At 48.6% G+C, this 22,803-nt stretch overlaps 1 protein-coding gene across 7 annotated transcripts in view; it reads left to right on the plus strand.

Annotated features, from left to right (window-relative positions):
* Positions 1–22,132, plus strand: part of TCERG1 (transcription elongation regulator 1) — a 31,524-nt gene extending 9,392 nt beyond the window's left edge. For 2 of the 7 annotated variants that reach the window (XM_079319717.1, XM_079319720.1), the window contains 16 exons: positions 2,210–2,401; positions 3,561–3,676; positions 4,757–4,845; positions 5,902–6,062; positions 6,790–6,856; positions 7,866–8,001; positions 9,433–9,522; positions 10,228–10,346; positions 12,264–12,414; positions 16,221–16,385; positions 16,829–17,011; positions 17,576–17,755; positions 18,588–18,671; positions 18,921–19,021; positions 20,690–20,916; positions 21,198–22,132. In XM_079319717.1, the coding sequence (XP_079175843.1) occupies positions 2,210–2,401; positions 3,561–3,676; positions 4,757–4,845; positions 5,902–6,062; positions 6,790–6,856; positions 7,866–8,001; positions 9,433–9,522; positions 10,228–10,346; positions 12,264–12,414; positions 16,221–16,385; positions 16,829–17,011; positions 17,576–17,755; positions 18,588–18,671; positions 18,921–19,021; positions 20,690–20,891 (2,036 nt within the window). In that variant the 3' untranslated portion in view covers positions 20,892–20,916; positions 21,198–22,132. Of the gene's footprint in view, positions 1–996; positions 1,060–2,209; positions 2,402–3,560; positions 3,677–4,756; positions 4,846–5,901; positions 6,063–6,789; positions 6,857–7,865; positions 8,002–9,432; positions 9,523–10,227; positions 10,347–12,263; positions 12,415–16,220; positions 16,386–16,828; positions 17,012–17,575; positions 17,756–18,587; positions 18,672–18,920; positions 19,022–20,689 lie in introns of all 7 variants that reach the window. The other 5 variants (XM_079319714.1, XM_079319715.1, XM_079319718.1 and 2 more) reach the window with 5 other exon arrangements.
* Positions 22,133–22,803: the final 671 nt, after the last annotated feature.

The raw sequence follows: 22,803 nt of genomic DNA on the forward strand, positions 1-22,803 counted from the left end.
CTTTCCACTGGAGCATTTCCCACCTCACATGATGAATTTAAACTTTTGAAAGGAAGTGTTTTAGTTTCTGAGCATCCAGACTGGACCAGCCAGAGAGCACTTCTGCAGTTGTCCTCTGCACCCCAAGTGGAGGTTTTGGAAATGCACTCCCTTCAGCCTTGGCTGATTCTCCACTGATTTTGATCTGATCAAAGAGCTGTTCCCCTTTTTGTTCCTTTTTGTGTCATTTCTTTCTGAGCTGGAGAGCAGACCAGTGCATGGTGCCACCTCTTTCAGGGCGAGTTTTGGCTTTTAAAGCATTTCCAGCTCATGCCATTCTTGATACTGAAAAATGAAAAAAGTGCCCCTGGCCTAGTGCAGCTTTATGTACCTCTGTCTGCAGCTTCATCGCTTTGGTTTCTCTTGCCCCTTTCTTCCTCCTCCAGCCTGGCTGTGATTGCCCTGGTACTCTCAGCTTTGCCCTGGTTTGCACTTGCCTGTCCACCCTGCTCTCTGCTGCTCTGATCAGTTCAGCTCTGTCCTTCTACCCTGGCTCTGCTCTCTAACTGCAGCAGCAGACTGGGGAGCTCCAAGCCTGGAGTTTCACTGTGCTGCTGCTGCCCACAGCTCTGTCCCAGCACTGGCTGCCTGTGGAAGCAGCCCCAGCAGTGGGATATTTTCCTGTGGTGCTGCCCTACAAGGGAAGCTGCATTCCCCCTTGGATGAACTTAAACCCCTGAGTCTTCACTGAAAAATGTTTTTTTCTTTTTAATGACATCCCAGTAACTTGCTAAGCAGCTGGTTTAGCATAGGCAGAGACTGTTGCTGCAGCTTAAAATTAGTTTTATATTCGATCTGGCATAAAATGTTGGACCAAAAGTAATTCACGTTTCCTTGCTGGGAGGCTTCTCTGCCAGCTGCACATGGCATTCCAAATGGAGGCAGGAAGTCAGTAGCAGCCCGTGGTAGCTGACACCCCATGGCAGCTTTCCAACATGCTTCCTATCCGTTTTGCAGGTGTAGCAATGATGCAAATAGTCAGCTGCCCGTATGTAAAGACAGTCGCTACCACCAAGACCGGTAATTTCCAAACCCATCCTAGTTCGTTTTGTCTGTAAGTTGGCATGGTAGTGAATGTGGTTGTTTCTTTTATTTCTTTATTTGCTTCCCCACTTGAATGATTACATATACTTTCTTTTCAAAGTCAGTATAAATGAAATATCATATTTGGTCAGGAGGTGACTTCCCCAAGTAACTGTTAGTGTCAGTTTACCCTGTGCCCAAACGCCCGTACAGTTTTCTGTAACCATTGAGTTCTGTAATGACTGTGACTCTCATGCCCATACTTAGTTCCTAGTTTCTCCTGTGGATTTTTGTTTTCCTGCTCCACATGTGCAGTGGCTGGCTGTGCTCGCATGTTGTGTGCGTGTCTGTGTGTCTGAGTGTGAACTTTCATATTTCAAACTGTGGATTTACTCACTGAGAACACGTTATGGCAATGTGTAATGTGTGATTTCTGTTATTTAAAATGACACTTTTTCAATGTCAAAGGCTCATGTTTATGATATTGAAGTTCCAATCCTATCCAATTGGTCGTTCTAGAACTTGTCATTCCAAATCTGTTCATTATTCTCAGTTTGTTGGGATGAGTGGAGAGATAACAGGACGCTGCAGCATTCTGGCTTTCTTACCTTTGGATACTTGCCATTTTGCTTTAGGATTTCAATAAAATGCTGGGTTTTTTCAACAGTCTGATACTGTTTCATTCTCGTCAGGTTTTATCCAAGGCTCTGAATTAATGCCAGTATTTAAAATTTATCAGAGTTCTGTTCTATGTTCTACAGCTCAAATTCAATCCACTCTTGCCTTTTTTAAGAGCAATAGGAATATCTCGTATAATTAAGCAGCGGGGTAGACTTAACCCCAATTATTTGCTGCAGGCATTTGATAAAGACTTCTCTAATAAATAGAGAACCTAATTTTAACATAGTAGAATAAATAAATAGAAGCTAACAAGCTTTGTGCTTTGGAGAATTACACAAATTAGTTGAAATGCAGTTTGCCTGGGAGTGGGCATTAGTGGTTGCCGAAGTCAGGAAGGAAGTTGGGTGGCAATGCCTGGCAGCCCGACGGGGCTGCGCAAACAGCCCGTGTGTTTTGTGCGCTGGCAGTGAGGCAGTGCCGGTGCTGGGCTGGCTCTCAGCTGCTGCCTGTCCTTTTCCCTGGCCAGGAGTGCTGCCGGGCATGGCTCCCCCCATGGTGCCCATGATCCACCCGCAGGTGGCCATCGCCGCCTCGCCCGCCTCGCTGGCCGCCGTCTCCGAGTGGACGGAGTACAAGACTGCCGACGGCAAAACCTACTACTACAACAACAGGACTCTGGAGTCCACCTGGGAAAAGCCCCAGGAGCTCAAGGACAAAGGTACTTGGGGGTTTCTGTCACTGGGAGCATCCCTGGCTCTGTGTGAACGTGCGAGCCAGAGCGCTTCAGCCCCTCATCTCCCTCAAAAATGTTTTGGAGTTCTGCTCAAAAGGCTCCGCGTGAGCTGTGCTCAGTCTGAAAGCTGCTCCCTGTTTCCACTGTGCTGTGAGGGTGTTTGGTTCTAGAGTTGTTTCCCAGCCCTGTGCCTAGGGCCAGCGAGTGCATGTTCCTGTGCCAATACCTGCCCTGCTGGTGTGGGAGAAGGCTCCAGCTGCAGGCAGAATGGGGGGAATTGAGGGGAAAAGCCAGCCATACTAAGGGCTCTAGACCAGGAAAAAATGAAAATCATCGTGCTGAATTTCAGATCTTGAAAAACTAAATGTGTAAATTGATTTGGAGTGTGTCACCTCCCCCTGTCCACATGCCTATCTGCTCATGTAAATGCACATTAGATCCATGGGTGGTGTTACATGGAGGGAGATTGCTCTTGTATCATTAATAAAGAGAAAGGGGCAAAAGTCCTGTGGCTCTTACTCAGTTCATAGTCTTTTAAGAAAGAAGATCTGAACAGTTGTGCCTTTTATTGTCTCCTGAATTTTTAATTACAAGAAGTGTTTGTTTAGACAAATGCAGGACACTTATATTGGTGATTCAATTAATGCCCATCTTCCTAATAAATCAGATTAAATAATAGGTCTTTTTACTGAGATGAAAATATCCAAGACAGTAAGAAAAGATGATATGTTTTGTACTTTGTGTAAATGAGTGCAGAGAAATCCCCAGGTGGTTCTGCATTGTCTCTGATTTTTATTTTATTTTTTTCTGCAGCATTTAAAATGTGAAAGTGTTCTTCAGTGTTGCACTGTTGAATTATTTTTGCTTTAGCATTTCTGTCAGTACCCTTCAGTCAGCCTTGAGTATAATAGCTGCCTCACAAGATTTCATTTTCCAGTACCAAGTAGCTCTTGGCACAGGAGATAACTGCAACTTTATAAGCAGACACTGTAAAGCCCAAGAGAGACAGAGAGTGGTGAGAATATATTGAAAAGAAGCTTTGGGTTGGTGTTGCATTTGGAAAATTATACCAATAAAAAGAAATTTGTTGTGGTTCTACAGTGGTTTCTTAATAATACTCAAGAAAACTGTTATCTTTATTTAGAAAAAATGGAAGAGAAGGTCAAAGAGCCAATTAAAGAGCCCTCAGAGGAGCCTTTACCAATGGAGACAGAAGAAGAAGAGTCTAAAGAAGAACCCATAAAAGAACTGATAAAGGAGGTAAAAAACCCAAAAGCCAGTCTGAAATCTCACATTCCTCTGCTTTGGCTGCATCTTAGCCCAGGCAGGTTGGCAGGTTAATGCCAATTCAAGTTCTTAAATTCCTGGGGGGATTTGGAAGCCTCCCTTTCTGGACTCAGATCTTTCTTTAATGTTTTTACATAAGGAAAAAAGAACATTCAAAAGAAACATGTAATATGTCAGTTAAGAAGTTAGTGAGAGCATGGGACAGAAGTTAGCTTATTAGACAGATGTGTTCTCTCACTGATTTTATGGTACTCAGAAAATGCAACTTGTCCTGAAATATTTTATAGTTTTTTCTCTATTTCTTTGCTTCATTATTTTGAACATTTGGACACAAAGCTCACACATTTCCCCTGTGCTGTAACTGCTAAGTTGAGGCTGTTAGGAACATGTCCTAGAAAGGGCTGTAGTGTTTTCAGTAAACAAAAGTTTAAAAAAAAAAAGGCATTTTGCTGTGCTGAACACCATAGTTTTTGAGGATGCTGAGGGTTGTTTAAATAAAAATCAAAGCTTTATCCTGATTTCTGTGAACTTCAGTGTGGTTTAATAGGCAAAATCACAGAATTCAGTTGCTGGATTTTGCTGGCACTCCTGTTTGTTTCTGAGGTAGTTACCAGTTTGCTGATTTCTGCTACAGAGGTTATTTCAGGTTTTCACTGTTTCATACTATGTGTCTCATTATCAAATAAAGTAATTTTAAAAATAAATGAAAATCCCTTTGTCAGAAAATACACCTTTACACCTGTATCCAGGCCCTCCTGGATTTCCAGGATTCATGCAGATCTAGGAAGGTATTTAAGTAAGGTTTTGCTGAGAAGTTAATTAAAAGCTAAATCAAAAAGTTAATCAAAAGTTAATTAAATGCATAGAGGTTCTGGAATAGAGATTTTGGAGTAGCAGCTGTTGTTACAATTCCAGTGCTTCTGTTGTAGGCATGGATGAGGTGTGGTTATGAGCTGCTTGTCAGCGTGGTTTCAGTGAAACAAGTTGGTTACTGTGTAATAAATAATTAGCCAGCTGTCATTGCCTGATCCTCAAACTTGTTTTTTCGTTGAGGAGCCGAAAGAGGAAGAAATGACAGAGGAGGAGAAGGCAGCTCAGAAGGCCAAGCCAGTGGCCACCACCCCGATCCCAGGCACCCCGTGGTAGGTGTGAGAGGGAGTCAGAGCAGGGCTGGAGTGTGCACAGCTCTGACTGTGCTGCATTTGGAGCCCTGCACTGTGTGTGTGCACAGCTCAGCACAGCTGGGCAGCTGCAGGGGCTGTGCTGCATTTGGAGCCCTGCACTTGTGTGTGCACAGCTCAGCACAGCTGGGCAGCTGCAGGGGCTGTGCTGCATTTGGAGCCCTGCACTGTGTGTGCACAGCACAGCACAGCTGGGCAGCTGCAGGGGCTGTGCTGCATTTGGAGCCCTGCACTGTGTGTGTGCACAGCACAGCACAGCACAGCTGGGCAGCTGCAGGGGCTGTGCTGCATTTGGAGCCCTGCACTGTGTGTGTGCACAGCACAGCTGGGCAGCTGCAGGGGCTGTGCTGCATTTGGAGCCCTGCACTGTGTGTGCACAGCACAGCACAGCTGGGCAGCTGCAGGGGCTGTGCTGCATTTGGAGCCCTGCACTGTGTGTGCACAGCACAGCACAGCTGGGCAGCTGCAGGGGCTGTGCTGCATTTGGAGCCCTGCACTGTGTGTGCACAGCACAGCACAGCTGGGCAGCTGCAGGGGCTGTGCTGCATTTGGAGCCCTGCACTGTGTGTGCACAGCACAGCACAGCACAGCTGGGCAGCTGCAGGGGCTGTGCTGCATTTGGAGCCCTGCACTGTGTGTGCACAGCACAGCACAGCTGGGCAGCTGCAGGGGCTGTGCTGCATTTGGAGCCCTGCACTGTGTGTGCACAGCACAGCACAGCTGGGCAGCTGCAGGGACTGTGCTGCATTTGGAGCCCTGCACTGTGTGTGCACAGCACAGCACAGCTGGGCAGCTGCAGGGGCTGTGCTGCATTTGGAGCCCTGCACTGTGTGTGCACAGCACAGCACAGCTGGGCAGCTGCAGGGACTGTGCTGCATTTGGAGCCCTGCACTGTGTGTGCACAGCACAGCACAGCACAGCTGGGCAGCTGCAGGGGCTGTGCTGGCATGGTGCCCTGGGCCCTGGCAGGAGCCCTGTGGGTGCAGGTGAGGCAGGTGATGAGGCTCCTCCCTGCAGGTGTGTGGTGTGGACAGGAGATGAGCGGGTGTTCTTCTACAACCCCACCACCCGCCTGTCCATGTGGGACCGGCCCGACGACCTCATCGGCAGAGCTGACGTGGACAAAATCATCCAGGAGCCTCCTCACAAGAAGGGACTGGAAGAAGGGAAAAAACTCAGTAAGAACAGTCTTGCTGTCTTCTTAGGAAGCATTAATATAACTTACCACTTTGCTTTCCATTTAAAGGTGTGACAGAATTTTTATTTAAATAAGTGACAGAAATGCGAGGACGTACTGAAAAGGTGGAGTGCAGATTGCAGAGTCCTTTGGGGAAATGATAGCCTACAAAGAAAGTAGATACAAACAAGGTTAATTGTTCTGCTAAATGCCAACAGATTGAAAGACCCCTGACTGAAAAAGGGGATTATGTTTGTTTTATAAGAAAGAGACCAGAAAAGAGTAATCATAATGTACAAACAGGGTCTCACAGAAGAGAAGTTAAGATCACCAGTTGGAGTAGACTGGGAATAGCTGCCAAGAGAGAACATTCAAAAGGCTGCTGAGATGAGATTTCTCTCTGGCCTGAGTTCTAGGAGATGGTCCTGGGATGACATGTTGGCTTTATAGTTGGAGGAGAGAAAGTGCAAGTAATCAGGTAGATCCAAATGTGCTTCACTAGACTGTTTAGCCTGAGTTGTTTCCCCCTAAAAGTAAGAGCTCAGTGTTTATCATTTTTAATTTCAAGTTGGCTGAAGTCCCCAAGTTCCAATAGTGTTACTCTGAGATCCACAGGTCAGAACACAATTGCTGCACATGTTGTCCTTGGTTTGTGCATGAGGTTTCACTTATAAGTTTAAAAATGTTCATCAATATAAAATCTAAAGTGCTATTGAAATCTGTTGCAGTTAGAGAAGAGCACGAAGCTGCAGAGGAAGCAAATGAAGATGAGCCTATTAAAATCAAAAAGCGCAAGTAAGTTTTTCTTTTTCAACAGCAGGTGTAGGTAAATATCTGTGTAGGTAAAATAACAGAAGTTTGTCACTTGAGCCATGGGTGTTGTGTCCTACAGAGTAGAATGGGAGCAGGCAGGGTTGGTGCAGAGTCCTCAGCAGTTCAGGTATTTGATATTTCCCTGAGATAGCTGAGGTCTGTGCAGAGAGGAAATAGCATGTTTTGGAAGTGATTTGAAATGGAAATAAGTAGTGTAAGTTGGTGAATCCAAAGAATATTTTGGGTGTAGTATGTATTAAATAGCTTACTTCTGTTGTTTGTTGATTTCTGGGCACAAGACTTCATTGTCAAAATATCCCACCACCCAGATTTTCATAGTGGTTCCTCTATTTTCACTCTGTTACAAATGTTTAGAGTCTGCCTTATGTCCTTTGGTCTGGTTTGCCTTTTGGAATTGCTACATGAGGTACACACTCTTTTAGCAGTGATTTTACTGTGTTATTTGTGGTTGTGTCATCCTAGGGAGGATCATGGAGCTGTTAGCAGTAAGGGCTGGGGGTTTGTTTGGGGTGAAGTGCATTTGCTCTTAGTAAACCTAAATCAGCACATTTCTCCTGAAGCTTTTGATGGGGAGGTCTCACCTGTGTCTCAGCATTCTTGGTGTCATTGTGAGGTGCTCCCAACCTGCACAAACTCCCTCAGTGCTCATGGCCCAGCACAGAAAGTTCCAAAGTTAGAGCTGGAGGTGTAAAATCTGCTGCATGTCTGGTGAGACCTCTGAACACAGGCAGACTGTGCTGATTGCTTTGGAGTCATCTGTTGGCACTGAAGTTACTTGGAATGCCTTGGCTCCTGAGCTCTGGGTGTGAAAGTATTGCTATCCACCTCTGAGAATGGCCTCCATGGACTGGGAGCCTGTTCTTCTGCTGTGGTCAGTGGTACCCACCCTGTCCTGGTGTGCTGCAGGTTCTGACCTCCAGGGCTGCTGTTTTGCTCCTCAATTTACACTCTGTGTTTGGGTTCTTTTCAGGAAAGATGATATCAAAGACATTGATTCTGAGAAGGAGGCTGCTATGGAGGCTGAGATTAAAGCTGCTCGAGAGAGAGCCATTGTCCCCCTGGAGGCTCGGATGAAGCAGTTCAAGGACATGCTGCTGGAAAGAGGGGTCAGAAACCTGTGTGTGAGGAGAGAGGGTCAGAGACCTGTGTGTGTGAGAGAGAGGGTCAGAAACCTGTGTATGTGAGAGGGTCAGAAACCTGTGTGTGTGAGGAGAGAGGGTCAGAAACCTGTGTGTGAGGAGAGAGGGTCAGAAACCTGTGTGTGTGAGGAGAGAGGGTCAGAAACCTGTGTGTGTGTGAGAGAGGGTCAGAAACCTGTGTGTGAGGAGGGAGGGTCAGAAACCTGTGTGTGTGTGAGAGAGGGTCAGAAACCTGTGTGTGAGGAGAGAGGGTCAGAAACCTGTGTGTGAGGAGAGAGGGTCAGAGACCTGTGTGTGTGAGGAGAGAGGGTCAGAAACCTGTGTGTGAGAGAGAGGGTCAGAGACCTGTGTGTGTGTGAGAGTCAGAAACCTGTGTGTGTGAGGAGAGAGGGAGGGTCAGATCTGAGCTCTGTGTGTGTGAGGAGAGAGGGAGGGTCAGATCAGAGCTCTGTGTGTGTGAGGAGAGAGGGAGGGTCAGATCAGAGCTCTGTGTGTGTGAGGAGAGAGGGAGGGTCAGATCTGAGCTCTGTGTGTGTGAGGAGAGAGGGAGGGTCAGATCTGAGCTCTGTGTGTGTGAGGAGAGAGGGAGGGTCAGATCTGAGCTCTGTGTGTGTGAGGAGGGAGAGGGAGGGTCAGATCTGAGCTCTGTGTGTGTGAGGAGGGAGAGGGAGGGTCAGATCTGAGCTCTGTGTCTGTGAGAGAGAGGGGGAGGTTTGTGCAGAGCTCTCAGTTCTCAGTGAATTCCAAACCTGTGCCACTTTGTGTACAGAAACCTTCTCATCCCTCCTCTGGTCAATGAATGGTCTTGGTACAAGACACCAGATTGCAAAGAAACTTAAAATTACAGCAAAGCTTTGATTTCTGTGTTACTGAAATGACAGGATCAAGACAGATCATTTTTCCCCAAATGAAGTATTTACCTAAGTGGACATTGCCAGTCAAAATGAATAGGATACACAAACATGTCCTTAATATTCTTAGAAATGTTCCTGCTGAGAAAAGCACCAACTTCCACTCTGGTCTGTACAGTCTTATCCTTAAATGGGAGACTTTTTGCTTTTAGTTAACTGAAGAAATCTACTCGATGCCAATCAGTTTTGATAAATTAAACTAGTTGAATATAAATTTGGATAGTAACTAAAAAATGGAACACAGATTCTCAGGCTCTCTTTTAGTGTATATTTTTATATATCACATAGCAGTCATAAATAAGTATGTATTATCCTTTAGTTTTGAGAGGAAATTGATGTTGAAATTTTCTATGACAGCCTCTGTCATCTGTTAGTGATGGAAACTCCAGGATGAGTTTGATTCCCTCTTTTCATCACATCTTAGTGTTTTCAAGGAAAACTGTACAACTGCTGTATAATTTGTATGTTTGTCTTCATTTAATTAAAGGTCTCTGCCTTTTCAACATGGGAGAAGGAGCTGCACAAGATCGTGTTTGATCCTCGTTACTTGCTGCTCAACCCCAAAGAAAGGAAACAGGTAAAATACTTAAATTCACTTCCCATGCAGGCACAGCTACTACAGGTTTATCTCAATCCTCAGTCTTTGTTTCTGCAAACCTTTCAAACTAATTAGTGCTGCAGGGGATCTTTGTCATCATTAGGGTTTGCCTGGAAATGGAAGAAACCAGCAAGGGAAGGTGTTGATGTTCTTTATTTCCTGTGGTTGGAAGGTCTCATATTTTAACACAGTGGAAGTTGTATGTCTGCAGAGCACTGCTGAAACCTGAGTGAAACAGTGAGAGCCATCAGTATCTTGTCAGAGTATTGGCACAATAAATAATCTAGCAGTTTCCTTTAAAAAGGTGTTTGGGGGGAAACCTAAAGTGCATTTTTATTGTTAAGCAGGTTCTCACTTCAGCAGCTTTTCTTTGAGTGAATGTAGGGAAATGGAAAGCTTCAAGAGCATGGGAAGTGTCTGAAACATGGGATTCAGGAAAATGGTAACTGGAATGTTGCAGGAACTTCTTGCCAGGCCTCAGAAGGTGTGTTAGGTACAGCACTCTGCAGCTTGGATCACTTCCCTTGTGAATGCAAAGTGTCTCTAGGATTTCTGCCTCTTCTGAGTTGATTCTGTGGTGAGAGGAAAGGAAACCAAAGAGGAGAGAAGTGGGGCTTTTCCTCCCTTGTCCCTAGAGCTTCAGTGTCACTTGTGTGTGTGCTGTGGTGACTGGTGTTTCTGTAGGTGTTTGATCAGTATGTGAAAACCCGAGCAGAGGAGGAGCGCAAGGAGAAGAAAAATAAAATAATGCAGGCCAAGGAGGATTTCAAGAAAATGATGGAAGAAGCAAAGATTAATCCAAGGTAGGAGTTTCTTTGTGGTTCACATGCATAAGCTCTACTAGGATGTAGTGTGTTGGGTTGATTAACCTTGCTCAAAATGGGCAAAGAGAAGAAAAATCATGAGATATTGTTGAAATCTTCCTTTGTGTGCTTGTTTTCACCATGAAATAATAGAACTGGTGATTTGCATATTCAAGTTGAAGAAATCCCCAGCATGCTGCCTGGATTGTGACAAAGGCCTTGGACCCACCACAAGTTTCTTTATAACCCTGTTTCTTAATCAGTCTTTGAGAAGCACTAGGGAGGTTTCTTGGGTTTGGAGGGGGTTGTAGGGATGTTTTCTGGTTACAAACGATGTCAATAATGATATGATAAAATGTTCTGGTTGCTTTAATAAGCCCTGGCTACACCCCCCTCACATTGAGACCCCTGGCAGCAGTCAGTGAGGGGATGACACTGAATGTACATTCAAGATTTCACTGCTGGCTTTATTTGTTTCACAGCTTCTGCACACAGAGGTCATGAGATCCATGCTTATGTCACCTGATCAGCTCCAAGGTGTCCTCTTTCAGCATCTCTTGGCTCATCTGGCATTAATTCTTTCCCAGTGAAATAACAGCTCATTTGTTTCACTTCAGCTCAGTTTTTTCCAGGGACTAATTTTGGAAATTTGGTGACAGTGCTGTGGTAACTTTTAAATTGCTTCAGAGCTAACTAATAACTCAGTGGCAGGCTGGAAGACTGGAGGCATGGAAATGCCTTAAGAAACTCTTTTTTTAGCTTTAGTATCCTCAGCTTTCTGCATATCTTCAGTATGTCGTGTTGGGACTGATTCTTTACCTGATTATGGGCTGGGGTGGGAAAGAGAATTCCAGCTGAAATACTGTCTTGTTTAATCTTATCCTTTGTCTTCTGGTTTCAGTGTTTGTCTAAAGATATTGCTGTACTTCTGTGAGTGCCAGACTGGTTTTTTATCATCCATCTCAGTCCAACATGCTCAAGAGTTTGTGTTCCACTTCACTTGAGCAGCTCTTGTTCTTCAGTCTAGCTGTACATTCACTTTCTAATCCTTTTGAATAAGCTACCAAATTCTCTTCTTGTTTCAATTTACCCTACAGCAACAGTAGGCTGGATTTTCCAAGTCTAATTATTTCCATGCTGTGATGAAAACATTCGTATGATTATAAGTGTCTCACGTATTCTTGGGGCCAGATTTGCATCAGAGCTTGGAAAAAGCACAGTAGTGATTTTTTTCCGAGGTAAGTGGCAGTAATGTACCTGCTGCACAGGTTGGAATCTGGCCCTGGAGGTGAGAGAAGGTCAGGGAGACGCTGTGGGATGAGGGTTGAGAGCCCAGTGGTGCTGCCTCTGCCCATGGTGTGTGAAGGGTTTCACCCTGAGTGCTCTGAGTCAGGCTCTGCAGTGGGCACTGCAAGGGGAGGAGCTGGTGCAGCCTGTTCTCAGGGCACTGCTCACAGAGGCTGCCTTTCTTGGACTCTTAGCATGGTTTGGCTGCAACTGAATGCACCTGGGATTTTTGGTTTCACAGCTGTGAAATACCCGGACAGACTGGTGGCTGAACTGCTAACCCACAGAAAAGAAAAGAGTTTTGTAGACAACTGAGTTATTTTTTTCATTTCTTCTCCTTGGTTGCACTGTAGTCTCTCTCTACACCTTCCCAGCCCCTTCTGCAGGTGGCTGTACCAGAACAAACCAGCCCACCCTTGTAAGTCTCTGCAGACACCTCTTGTGTGAGTGCTGACTCCTTCTGTAGAGTGCATTGGTCAAGCAGCTCTGTAGGGAGACCATAGGATTTGCCTTTTGGGTTTGTCAGTTGTGCTCTGGCACGTAGTGCAGCAGAGGAAACACCTCCCTGCTGAAGCTGCCTCCCAGCCCAGACAGCTCTGCCAAATGAGTTCACTTGCCATTTTGTTGCAGAACTACTTTTAGTGAATTTGCAGCCAAGCATGCTAAAGACTCGAGGTTCAAGGCAATTGAAAAGATGAAAGATCGAGAGGCCTTGTTTAATGAGTTTATCACAGCGGCAAGAAAGAAGGAGAAGGAAGACTCGAAGACCAGGGGAGAGAAGGTAAGGGGACTCTTGAGTTCCAGAGTGTGAGTGTGTGAGAGGTGGGACACAGCCAGTGCTTGGCTTCCCTGAGCCTTCCCCAAGATTTCCTAGAGCTCTCACAGGCAGGTACTTCAGGGCTGTCCCCCTGGGCTTCCCAAACAATTTCAAGTTTGTGGTTTTATTGATTTTTAAAGTATTTAGAACTGGATTGTGTTCACCTGTGAAGCTGAGTTTGCTTAAACAACACTGTTTTTTAAAATTGACCCAAGCAGTAACATTATCTTCTTAACTGAAGTAATGCTTGATTTTTTTTTTATTTTTTTAATTAAGTTATTTTATCCTGAAAAGGCAAAGGAGTCTTGCTCTGTTTGGCTGGAACCCCAAAGCTTGTCATTACCTCTGTGTTCCCTCAGTGGGGGCAGGCAGAACGTGCAATTCCCTGAGGATAGTCTAAGTTTCAAACAGTTCCCTTTCCATCTCAAAGCAGGCACTTAGGGAGGGGCTTTTTAAGCTCTGAATACCTAGATCTCAGTTTTAAACTGCCCCTTATTAAAGGTCAGCTGTTGACATTAGTGAGCTCCCAGTGTCACGTGCCTGCCCTGGCAGTGCTGGGGAGCAGCCCTGGACATGGGACATCAGATGGGACCCCCAAGACCTGGGGCCACTTGCTGCCACGTCCCTGTGTGTGTGTGAGTGGAGGTCACCTCTGAAGGCCAATCATTTTGGACAAGTGGAAGTCTGCAATTTTTATTACATAGTGTGAAGTTATTGCAGATTTCCCTACCTGGAATACTGTCAGGAGAGAGAAATGCTGGGGCACAGGTCAGATCTGGGGGCAGTTTCTTTCTTTGGGAAGCTTTGCATGTTTTTAAAATCTGGGTGGTCTGGTATAATTTGATTCTGTACTTGATTTTCTCAAACATTGCCTTATTGCTGCTGTTGTCCTTAAATGATTGTGCTTTCAGAGGGGAACTCATGTAGTTCAAGACTAGATTTTGCATACTGCAGTTTAATTGTGAATATGGAATTTTAAAGCATTTTTGCATCTTAATAGTGCAGTTGAAGACTTTAAAGAATAAATACTAATTTTGTTATTGCATGATTGTTCTAAAGTTGAAAAGTTAAGAGATTGTGTTTGTTTGCTTTGAATAATGTTTTTTTTTTCTCCAAAAGCCTTTTGTAACCATTTTATGTATTCTGTTTTATAACAAGTGGATAGACTTTACAGTTATGTGCTGTGCGGCCTGTCAATCAGTTCAGTCTGACAGCTGTCAATCACTGACACGCAAATATTATGGGATTCCCTAGTGAGGAAAGCATTGGTATCTCTGTGTGGTGACTTTAGCCTCCCGCAGTTCCGGTACTTTACATTTTTTTAGTTTTTTTCCTTGTGAAGTGATGAGAGTTGTACCTGCAATGTGTTAACTGCCAAAAAAAAAAAAAAAAAAAAAAAAAGACTTCTAAATACACCTGAAATGTTTTCAGCCTTATCCTTTGATTTTGAAAGTGCTTAAACATAAAAGAAAATTTAAGGCATTTAACCTGAAGCTTTCTCAGTCTGTCCAAAATCTTTACTTAGGGAGAATCAACTTTACAGAAATCTTTAACGTAAGGGTTTTAGATTATATATATGTAATGTTTGATTTTACATTAAGGGTTATGGCTTATGGGATGGGGATGGAGCCAGCTTTTCCAGTGGTTTTATTGCTGTCCCTGCTGTCAGTGAGCAAATCCCGTGCCAGCACTTCTGAGATGGCAGAGAGGAGCAGGGGGATGTCAGGGAGGCACTGGGCAGTAGTGGTGCCCAGCTGCTCCTCTTGCAGTGTCCTGGGTGAGCCTGCTGGGCTGTGGGGCTGCAGACCCTGCCCTGTGCCTGTCCCCAGCCAGAGCTCTGTGTGGCACTGCCCTTGGGCCCTGTGTGCAGCACACCCACCCCCACTGCTGCCCCCTGCACACGGTACTGCTGGGGGAGCTGCTTTACACCCAACTGTTTGGGACATTTCCATCTTCTGTTGGAAATTTGAGATCAGCTGGCAATGCCCGTGCTTGTGCAGGGCATGGGAGTGAAGTGAGAACTGCTTTGGAGCACTGAGCCTGAAGTGCTGCTGCTTTTCCTGGGGAGGAATTGGCTGTGCCCTCCTGTCTGCTGCCATGGGGAGCTGGCAGGGCTGCAGCTGCACAGCTGGGCAGGGGCTGCAGAGGGTTCAGGGGTGAGGGTGCCCTGGGCAGGGCATACACACACAGCTGATTGTGCACGACCTTGGGGATACCCTTACCTTAGAGACTTCTGTAGTAACTGCTGGGGACTGTTTGGTTTCTAACAAAAATTTCAAATGCCATGGCTTAGAAAGCTTCATATTTTGAAAATGCATGCATGTTTTATGATGTTTTGAAACAACAGTCTTAATTTTACAATGAATAAAGAGTTTGCTTAGCATTTTGTTGAGCTCCTTTAAGATAAAGCAGTAGTGCTGTAGCTGTAGCACAACATCCCACTGGCACTAAGGGGCTGGTCCCTGATCTCTGCTTTACTGTCTTAGTCTCCTTTGGTATAGTAAAGAAAGCCTGTAGAGCCTTTTATGTTTATATGTTAATATTTTGAAGAGCTGAAAGTATTGGTGGGCAAAGCTGCAGAATGTTAGTGCTGATCCTCATTCCATTACTAAACACGTTTTAGAGGATGAGGATGTGCCAGGTCTCTGGCAAGCTGGAGCCTGCTTTGTCCATCTGCTCCTTTCCCTGAGGAACCTCAGTGTTCTGCAGCTCAACTGCTTCTCCTGCTTTCCCTTCTCTAAGGGATGGGGAGAGAAGTACCAGCCAGCCCTCTCCTGGCTTTTGGGTTTTGATCCATGTGCCATGGAGCTGTGTGGAGCTCTGGCTGGGCAGGGTGTGGGGTGCTGTGGAGGCAGAACCTTGTGCCCTGCCCTGCAGCAGCCCAGCCCTCAGCTCTGCTTTGGCAGGGGAGGCTGCAGGGCCAGCCCAGCGTGGGGGTGACCTGAAAGCTGAAGTGCAGCAGGAGCAGGGACGTCATCCTCCCCAGAAATCAAGCTGTCTAACAAAGGCACAGTGGTTGCCCTTACAGCTGCTGGTTCTGGGGCTCTGGATGAAAACATGTTGCTCCTTGTATTGAAATAAAACCTGCTGTGATTGATCCTCTGCCAGCCCTTGCAGTGGCTGTGACAGACAGAAACAAGACATGCCATTTCCAACTGACAAAGTAGACTAAAACAGTTCCTTTAAACTTTTATGTAAATGTGTATGACCATCCTAAATATAATTTTCTTAATTAACCTATGTGGATAATTCTTTATTAGTTAGATCCATTTTAAGACGTGGCTCTTTGTTGGCAGATCCAGGCATTTACCTCTGTTAATTGTACACCTGGAGGATAAAGCCATAGGTGCCTGAATTCTCTAGAGCCCTGTTTCAAGCTGCATGGCTTCTGGAGTACTGATATGCAAAAATGCTATCATGCAGCATCAGTAACTTGTTAATTTGACATATATAAAGGCTCAAAAACAAGCTTAAATTGGAGTAAAATAATGAACAGTGTATTGGTGGATCATTCTTATATAGAGTTCATCTTAGATGCAGCAGATCACCTAAATGTATCTGCTTTAGCAAAATTGTCTCAAGGAACAGTGAATTTGGGCTGCAGTTATGACTAAATTCAGAGTTTTAGTGTTGCTCTAAATTGCAATGGTGTGTAATGTTATTGTGGTCCCTCTGATGAAGGTAAGTCAGCTCCCTTTTCATAAGAGCAAACTGTGGGATATTAAAGCATCCTTCTCAAGTGTTGTCTTTCTGTTTCTGTGTGTGAACAGATCAAAATGGACTTCTTTGAGCTGCTGGCAAACCACCACCTGGATAGTCAGTCTCGCTGGAGCAAAGTGAAGGACAAAGTGGAGACTGACCCGCGGTACAAGGCGGTGGACAGCTCCTCACAGAGGGAGGACCTGTTCAAGCAGTACATCGAGAAAATAGCCAAGGTGGGTGGGGAGCCTGGGCTCTGCTGAGCTGTGGGCACTGGTCTGTGCTGAGCAGAATTCCATACCACAGTTACTGTGGGAGTGCCCAGAAGGGCAGCTTGCAACTTAGAAGTTCTGTCCCTGGTGGGATGCTTGTGGGACCTGTGTGCACGCACACTCCCAACATCTAGAGAAGTTATGCCTCAGAGATTCCTGTGAAATCACTGGTGGAAAAGATGGCTGTAAAGCTGCAGCAGCTACAGACACCACATTGATTGCTTCCTCCTAGGCTGGGCTGCATTTCCTTGGCCGTGATTTTCCCTGTCAGCTCGTGAACCAAAATTCCGCAATCCACAGATCCCAGATCCCTTTGAAGTGCTTTGTTCCGGGCTGCCTTTGGCTGGCAGCCCTTTAGGTGTGTGATGAGAAGCGTTGCTGTCGCTGAGGTGGCCGTGTCCTTTCAGAACCTGGACTCGGAGAAGGAGAAGGAGCTGGAGCGGCAGGCGCGCATCGAGGCCAGCCTGCGGGAGCGCGAGCGCGAGGTGCAGAAGGCGCGCTCCGAGCAGACCAAGGAGATCGACCGCGAGCGCGAGCAGCACAAGCGCGAGGAGGCCATCCAGAACTTCAAAGCGCTGCTCTCAGACATGGTGAGCCTGCTGAGCCTGCCTGCTGAGCCTGCCTGCAGCCTGCCTGCAGCCAGCCTGAGCTCCGGGGCTCCAGAGAGCCTCTGGCCATCCCAGCTCTGCTCCAGAGGGGACAAATCCTACTGCCTTTGCCTTGTTTGGAAGAGGAGGCTGTGCTTTTAGGGTTCCCATCCAGAGAGTGTCTTGCTTGGGAGAGGAGGCTGTTTAGGGTTTATTTAGGGTTCTCATGCAGAGGATGCTCTCTGGGCTGGAAACAGGTCACTGCAGAGCTCCTAGTGTCTCTGGAAATAAAGATCTCCCGGGCTGCCTTTCCGAGCACTCTGGTGAGCGCAGGGTGGTGCACACAGAGCAGGAAGGAAAGGAGTGTGCTTGGATTTTGTGGTTTTGAGAATGCTCAGCCAGGCCAGTGGGACATCTGTGCGGAGATCCCTTCTGCGCCTGCCTGTTCAGTGTTTGTGGTGAACCTGCTGCCAGCCCTTTTTAAAAGCAGAGGGTTTCTCCTCAAAGGAGATGAGTAGCACAGGATGGTGTGCAGAGGGGGCTCTGGTTAAGAGGTGCTCTGTGCAGGTGCGCTCCTCGGACGTGTCCTGGTCCGACACGCGGCGCTCGCTGCGCAAGGATCACCGCTGGGAGTCGGGCTCCCTGCTCGAGAGGGAGGAGAAGGAGAAGCTCTTCAACGAGCACATCGAGGCACTCACCAAAAAGAAGAGAGAACATTTCAGGCAACTTCTGGATGAAACTTCAGCGGTGAGAGATGTTGATGTTCAAATTGACAATCTTTGCAGCCCACTGGGATTTCTCTTTCTGCTTTTCTGCCCCACACTCTGGTTTGGTTTTATTTCCATGGTCTGTTTGCTTCACCGCTCTCTTTTCTCCTTTATAACAAAAGCTGTTCATTATGTTTCCTTACCTGTTTATCTGCAGTTTTACTTTGACTCAGCATACACTTAATTTACATATAAACTTCTAATCAGTGATCTTTTCACCTTCTTTTTCTTTCTTCAGTACCGAGTTGTTTGATCCTCTTCGCTGTCTGTTTCCTTATTCAGGGTGTTTGCCTTTGTGGCCATCAGTATGGTCTCACCCAGTTCATCTGTTCTGATCTTCTCCTGCTGAATCTGAACTTTTACTCTGCTCATGCTGTGGAATGCATCCCTGATTCTGTGCATTGAGGGTTTAGTGAGGTTTCCTGTTTTAGTTCTGTGCCAACTTCAGGCAGCTTTCATTTAACCTGGAGGTTTTTACCTGATTTTTAATGCATTGGTTATTTTAGTTTAGAGACAAGTTTTCTACAGGTAATTTTTAATTTAATATACATAATTGTACTAGAAAAAGACTTCAGAAAGTAAATGATATTTGGAGGACCTTGATCTGAAAATGCCATCTCAAAATATTAAATGAGTCACTATGTGAAATCAACTGACTATAAAATACAACAGTAATGGTATAAGTAATCAGAACCCAGCTCTTAACAGCAAGTTCATCAGTGGACTTGGGATATATTTAAAGGCTTCAGAGGTTATTATGTTTGCATTCCATATTCTGAATTACTTTTAACTATTTTTGCTTCTTTTGAAAGATAACTTTAACATCAACATGGAAGGAAGTGAAAAAAATCATTAAAGAAGATCCAAGGTGCATTAAATTCTCTTCCAGTGACAGGGTGAGTGTTTTGCATCACTCTTGCCAAGTTCCAGTCTGGTGCAGGGTGCAGAGGAGGGAGTTGGTGGCTGCTGCACTGGCCTCAGCTCTGTGTGGACACAGGTGCTAGTAGTTAAATACAATTTTTAAAAAACTAAAAATGCAGAATGTAAGGAAAAGTGTAATTAACATGTAATTAGTGCTGATGTTCAGTGTGTTCAGCTGCAGGAAGCACTGGGGCTGCATTCAGTGGGCCATGTTTATCTTTCAGAAAAAGCAGAGGGAGTTTGAGGAATACATCCGAGACAAATACATCACTGCCAAAGCCGACTTCAGGACACTGCTCAAGGAGACCAAATTCATCACCTACAGGTGGGGAGTGGCTTTTCTTCTGCTTTCCCACACAAACAGCAGCAAACTGCTCCTCTTTTTCCTGGCTGGTGTCTGTTACTGAGTCTTGCATGGTGCTGGATGAACACAGCCCAGGTGTAGGCACAAGGCAGCTCTCAGTGCCCAGAGCAGTGTTTGTGCCCAGTGCCCAGCTAATGTGACATCCTTGTAGCTCAGCTGTGGCCAAGGCCCTGCACCTCCCCAGTGCTCCCTGTGCCTCCCCAGTGCTCCCTGTGCCTCCCCAGTGCTCCCTGTGCCTCCCCAGTGCTCCCTGCGCCTCCCCAGTGCTCCCTGCACCTCCCCAGTGCTCCCTGCACCTCCCCAGTGCTCCCTGCACCTCCCCAGTGCTCCCTGTGCCTCCCCAGTGCTCCCTGTGCCTCCCCAGTGCTCCCTGCACCTCCCCAGTGCTCCCTGTGCCTCCCCAGTGCTCCCTGCACCTCCCCAGTGCTCCCTGTGCCTCCCCAGTGCTCCCTGCGCCTCCCCAGTGCTCCCTGAGCCACCCCAGTGCTCCCTGTGCCTCCCCAGTGCTCCCTGTGCCTCCCCAGTGCTCCCTGAGCCTCCCCTGGCTCCCTGTGCCTCCCCAGTGCTCCCTGCACCTCCCCAGTGCTCCCTGTGCCTCCCCAGTGCTCCCTGAGCCACCCCAGTGCTCCCTGTGCCTCCCCAGTGCTCCCTGAGCCTCCCCTGGCTCCCTGTGCCTCCCCAGTGCTCCCTGTGCCTCCCCAGTGCTCCCTGTGCCTCCCCAGTGCTCCCTGTGCCTCCCCAGTGCTCCCTGAGCCACCCCAGTGCTCCCTGTGCCTCCCCTGGCTCCCTGTGCCTCCCCAGTGCTCCCTGCGCCTCCCCGTGCTCCCTGTGCCTCCCCAGTGCTCCCTGAGCCACCCCTGGCTCCCTGTGCCTCCCCAGTGCTCCCTGTGCCTCCCCAGTGCTCCCTGTGCCTCCCCAGGCTCCCTGTGCCTCCCCAGTGCTCCCTGTGCCACCCCTGGCTCCCTGTGCCTCCCCAGTGCTCCCTGTGCCTCCCCTGGCTCCCTGTGCCTCCCCAGTGCTCCCTGTGCCTCCCCAGTGCTCCCTGTGCCTCCCCTGGCTCCCTGTGCCTCCCCAGTGCTCCCTGAGCCACCCCAGTGCTCCCTGTGCCTCCCCAGTGCTCCCTGTGCCTCCCCAGTGCTCCCTGTGCCTCCCCAGTGCTCCCTGTGCCTCCCCAGTGCTCCCTGTGCCTCCCCTGGCTCCCTGCACCTCCCCAGTGCTCCCTCTGCCTCCCCAGTGCTCCCTGTGCCTCCCCAGTGCTCCCTGTGCCTCCCCAGTGCTCCCTGTGCCTCCCCAGTGCTCCCTGTGCCTCCCCAGGCTCCCTGTGCCTCCCCAGTGCTCCCTCTGCCTCCCCAGTGCTCCCTCTGCCTCCCCAGTGCTCCCTGTGCCTCCCCAGTGCTCCCTGTGCCTCCCCAGTGCTCCCTGTGCTTCCCCTGGCTCCCTGCACCTCCCCAGTGCTCCCTGTGCCTCCCCAGTGCTCCCTGTGCCTCCCCAGGCTCCCTGTGCCTCCCCAGTGCTCCCTCTGCCTCCCCAGTGCTCCCTGTGCCTCCCCTGGCTCCCTGAGCCTCCCCTGGCTCCCTGTGCCTCCCCAGGCTCCCTGAGCCTCCAGGGCTGTTGTGACATTGCTTTCAGATCCAAAAAGCTGATCCAGGAGTCGGACCAGCACCTGAAGGACGTGGAGAAGATCCTGCAGAACGACAAGCGGTACCTGGTGCTGGACTGCGTGCCCGAGGAGCGGCGCAAGCTGATCGTGTCCTACGTGGATGACCTGGACCGGCGCGGGCCCCCCCCGCCCCCCACCGCCTCCGAGCCCACCCGCAGAACCACCAAATAGAGCCCAGCCTGCCCTGGGCCAGGCTGTCCTGGCCAGGCTGCCCTGGGCCAGGCTGCCCTGGGCCAGGCTGCCCTGGGCCAGGCTCCCCTGGGCCAGGCTGCCCTGGGCCAGGCTCCCCTGGGCCAGGCTGCCCTGGGCCAGGCTGCCCTGGGCCAGGCTCCCCTGGGCCAGGCTGCCCTGGGCCAGGCTGCCCTGGGCCAGGCTCCCCTGGGCCAGGCTGCCCTGGGCCAGGCTGCCCTGGGCCAGGCTCCCCTGGGCCAGGCTGCCCTGGGCCAGGCTCCCCTGGGCCAGGCTGCCCTGGGCCAGGCTGACTGTCACCCAGTGCTTGCATGAGCCATCCGTCAGGTCACACATCCATCACCCTGAATATCCTCAAACTTCCCAGCAGCAGAGGCAGGAGCAGCAGAGTGAACATTAAATGGTCTCTGGGGGAACCAACAAGACAAACCCACATTAAAGATATTTATGAGTTAGTTGGAGCACGGCTGGCAAACCCCGGGTGGGGGCTGTCTGGTGACTGTGGTCTCAGGGTGGTGGGAGCGGGGGGTGGCTGCTGCCTGGGGCTTTCCTCAGCTCTGTCCTGCCTGGGAGTCCCCAGGGTGCTCCTGGTGTGCTGAGCATGTCCTGCGTGTGCCACCAGCTGTCCCCTGCTGCCTGCACTCCCTGCAGGAGGGGGTGACACACTGGCTGAGATTACTGATCACCGGCAGCCCCTCTGCAAACACCGGTCCCAGTTCTCTGATCCACCCTTGGGAGTGGAACTGAATCTGTTAGAGCCAGGGTTAGAGCTGAGTGGAGAGCAGGGGCTTGGAGACCAAACCAGGTTTATTCACAGGCTGCTCTGCTCCTGCCCCAGCCATTGATCTGCAGCAGTCAGGTTGCTCTGCCCACGTGAAATTCTGTCTGATGAGTTTTGCTCGAGGCTGGAAATGCCAGAGGTGACCGAGCAGGCCAGGACGGTTGTATAAACACAATTTTATTTACAATAAAGTGATCTTTACATACTTCTGGATTAGACTGTGCATACCCCCTCTGGGCAATTCTTGTAAACTATACTCCTGTTTTGAATGTCAAACTTGTGTTTCTAAAGTTTAATTTTGAAATGTTGGGATTGTTCAGTTTATGTATTTGAACTACAATAAACCAACCTTTTTATATATGGATTGTACAGGCCTAATCCCGATTTCTGTTGGATTTTGTTGGACTTGTGAATTTATGAGTAAAGCAAACGACTGAAGTGATGCTGCCTACATTCTTGGCTGTGCTGGGCAGAGCAGGGCCCGTGCCCCTGAGCAGTGTGGGGTCAGCGTGTGGTGAGCAGGATGATTCTCCAGCTTAGCTCTTCTGTCTGTTGCTTACACATGGGCTGGGGATGCTGCTGGTGCCCCCTGGCAGACCCTTGGGCAGAGTCCCAGTGTCCCCAGGCAGGGGCAGCCCGTGGAATCCATCCAGAGGGGAGGTTGGCTTTGCTAAGGGATGCTGACACTTCCTGAGCACCATTGCTGTGGTAGCCCAGAATGTCCCCTGGCTGGCCCTGCCCTCTGTGGCCAAGAACTCGCAGCAGGGCAGAGGTTAAATCCAAGCAGGCCTTAGAAAGGGCAAGAAACCACTTTTGAAAAAAGCTGAACTAAATTCTGCCTTGTGGAGCAACCAGATCCAGCAGCCCAGAATGTCCCACACCTCTGGGGCTCCTGTTGGGTGGAGGTCCTGCAGCTAATGGGAAGGTGGAGGAGTGTGTGAGGAGCATCTCCCTGGCTGCACAGTCCCTGCCCTGCAGCTGCTAATTCAGAGCTGCTGTTTGCAGAGTTAGGGCAGGGGCTGGGGAGGGGGCAGCTCCTGGGGCTCTGTCAGACCCCGGGGTTCCTGTGTATGGGGCCCTGCAGGTGCTCCCACTGCACACTGCCCCCTGTCC

This window comes from Erithacus rubecula, assembly GCF_903797595.1.
Source record: "Erithacus rubecula genome assembly, chromosome: 16".
NCBI lineage: Eukaryota > Metazoa > Chordata > Aves > Passeriformes > Muscicapidae > Erithacus > Erithacus rubecula.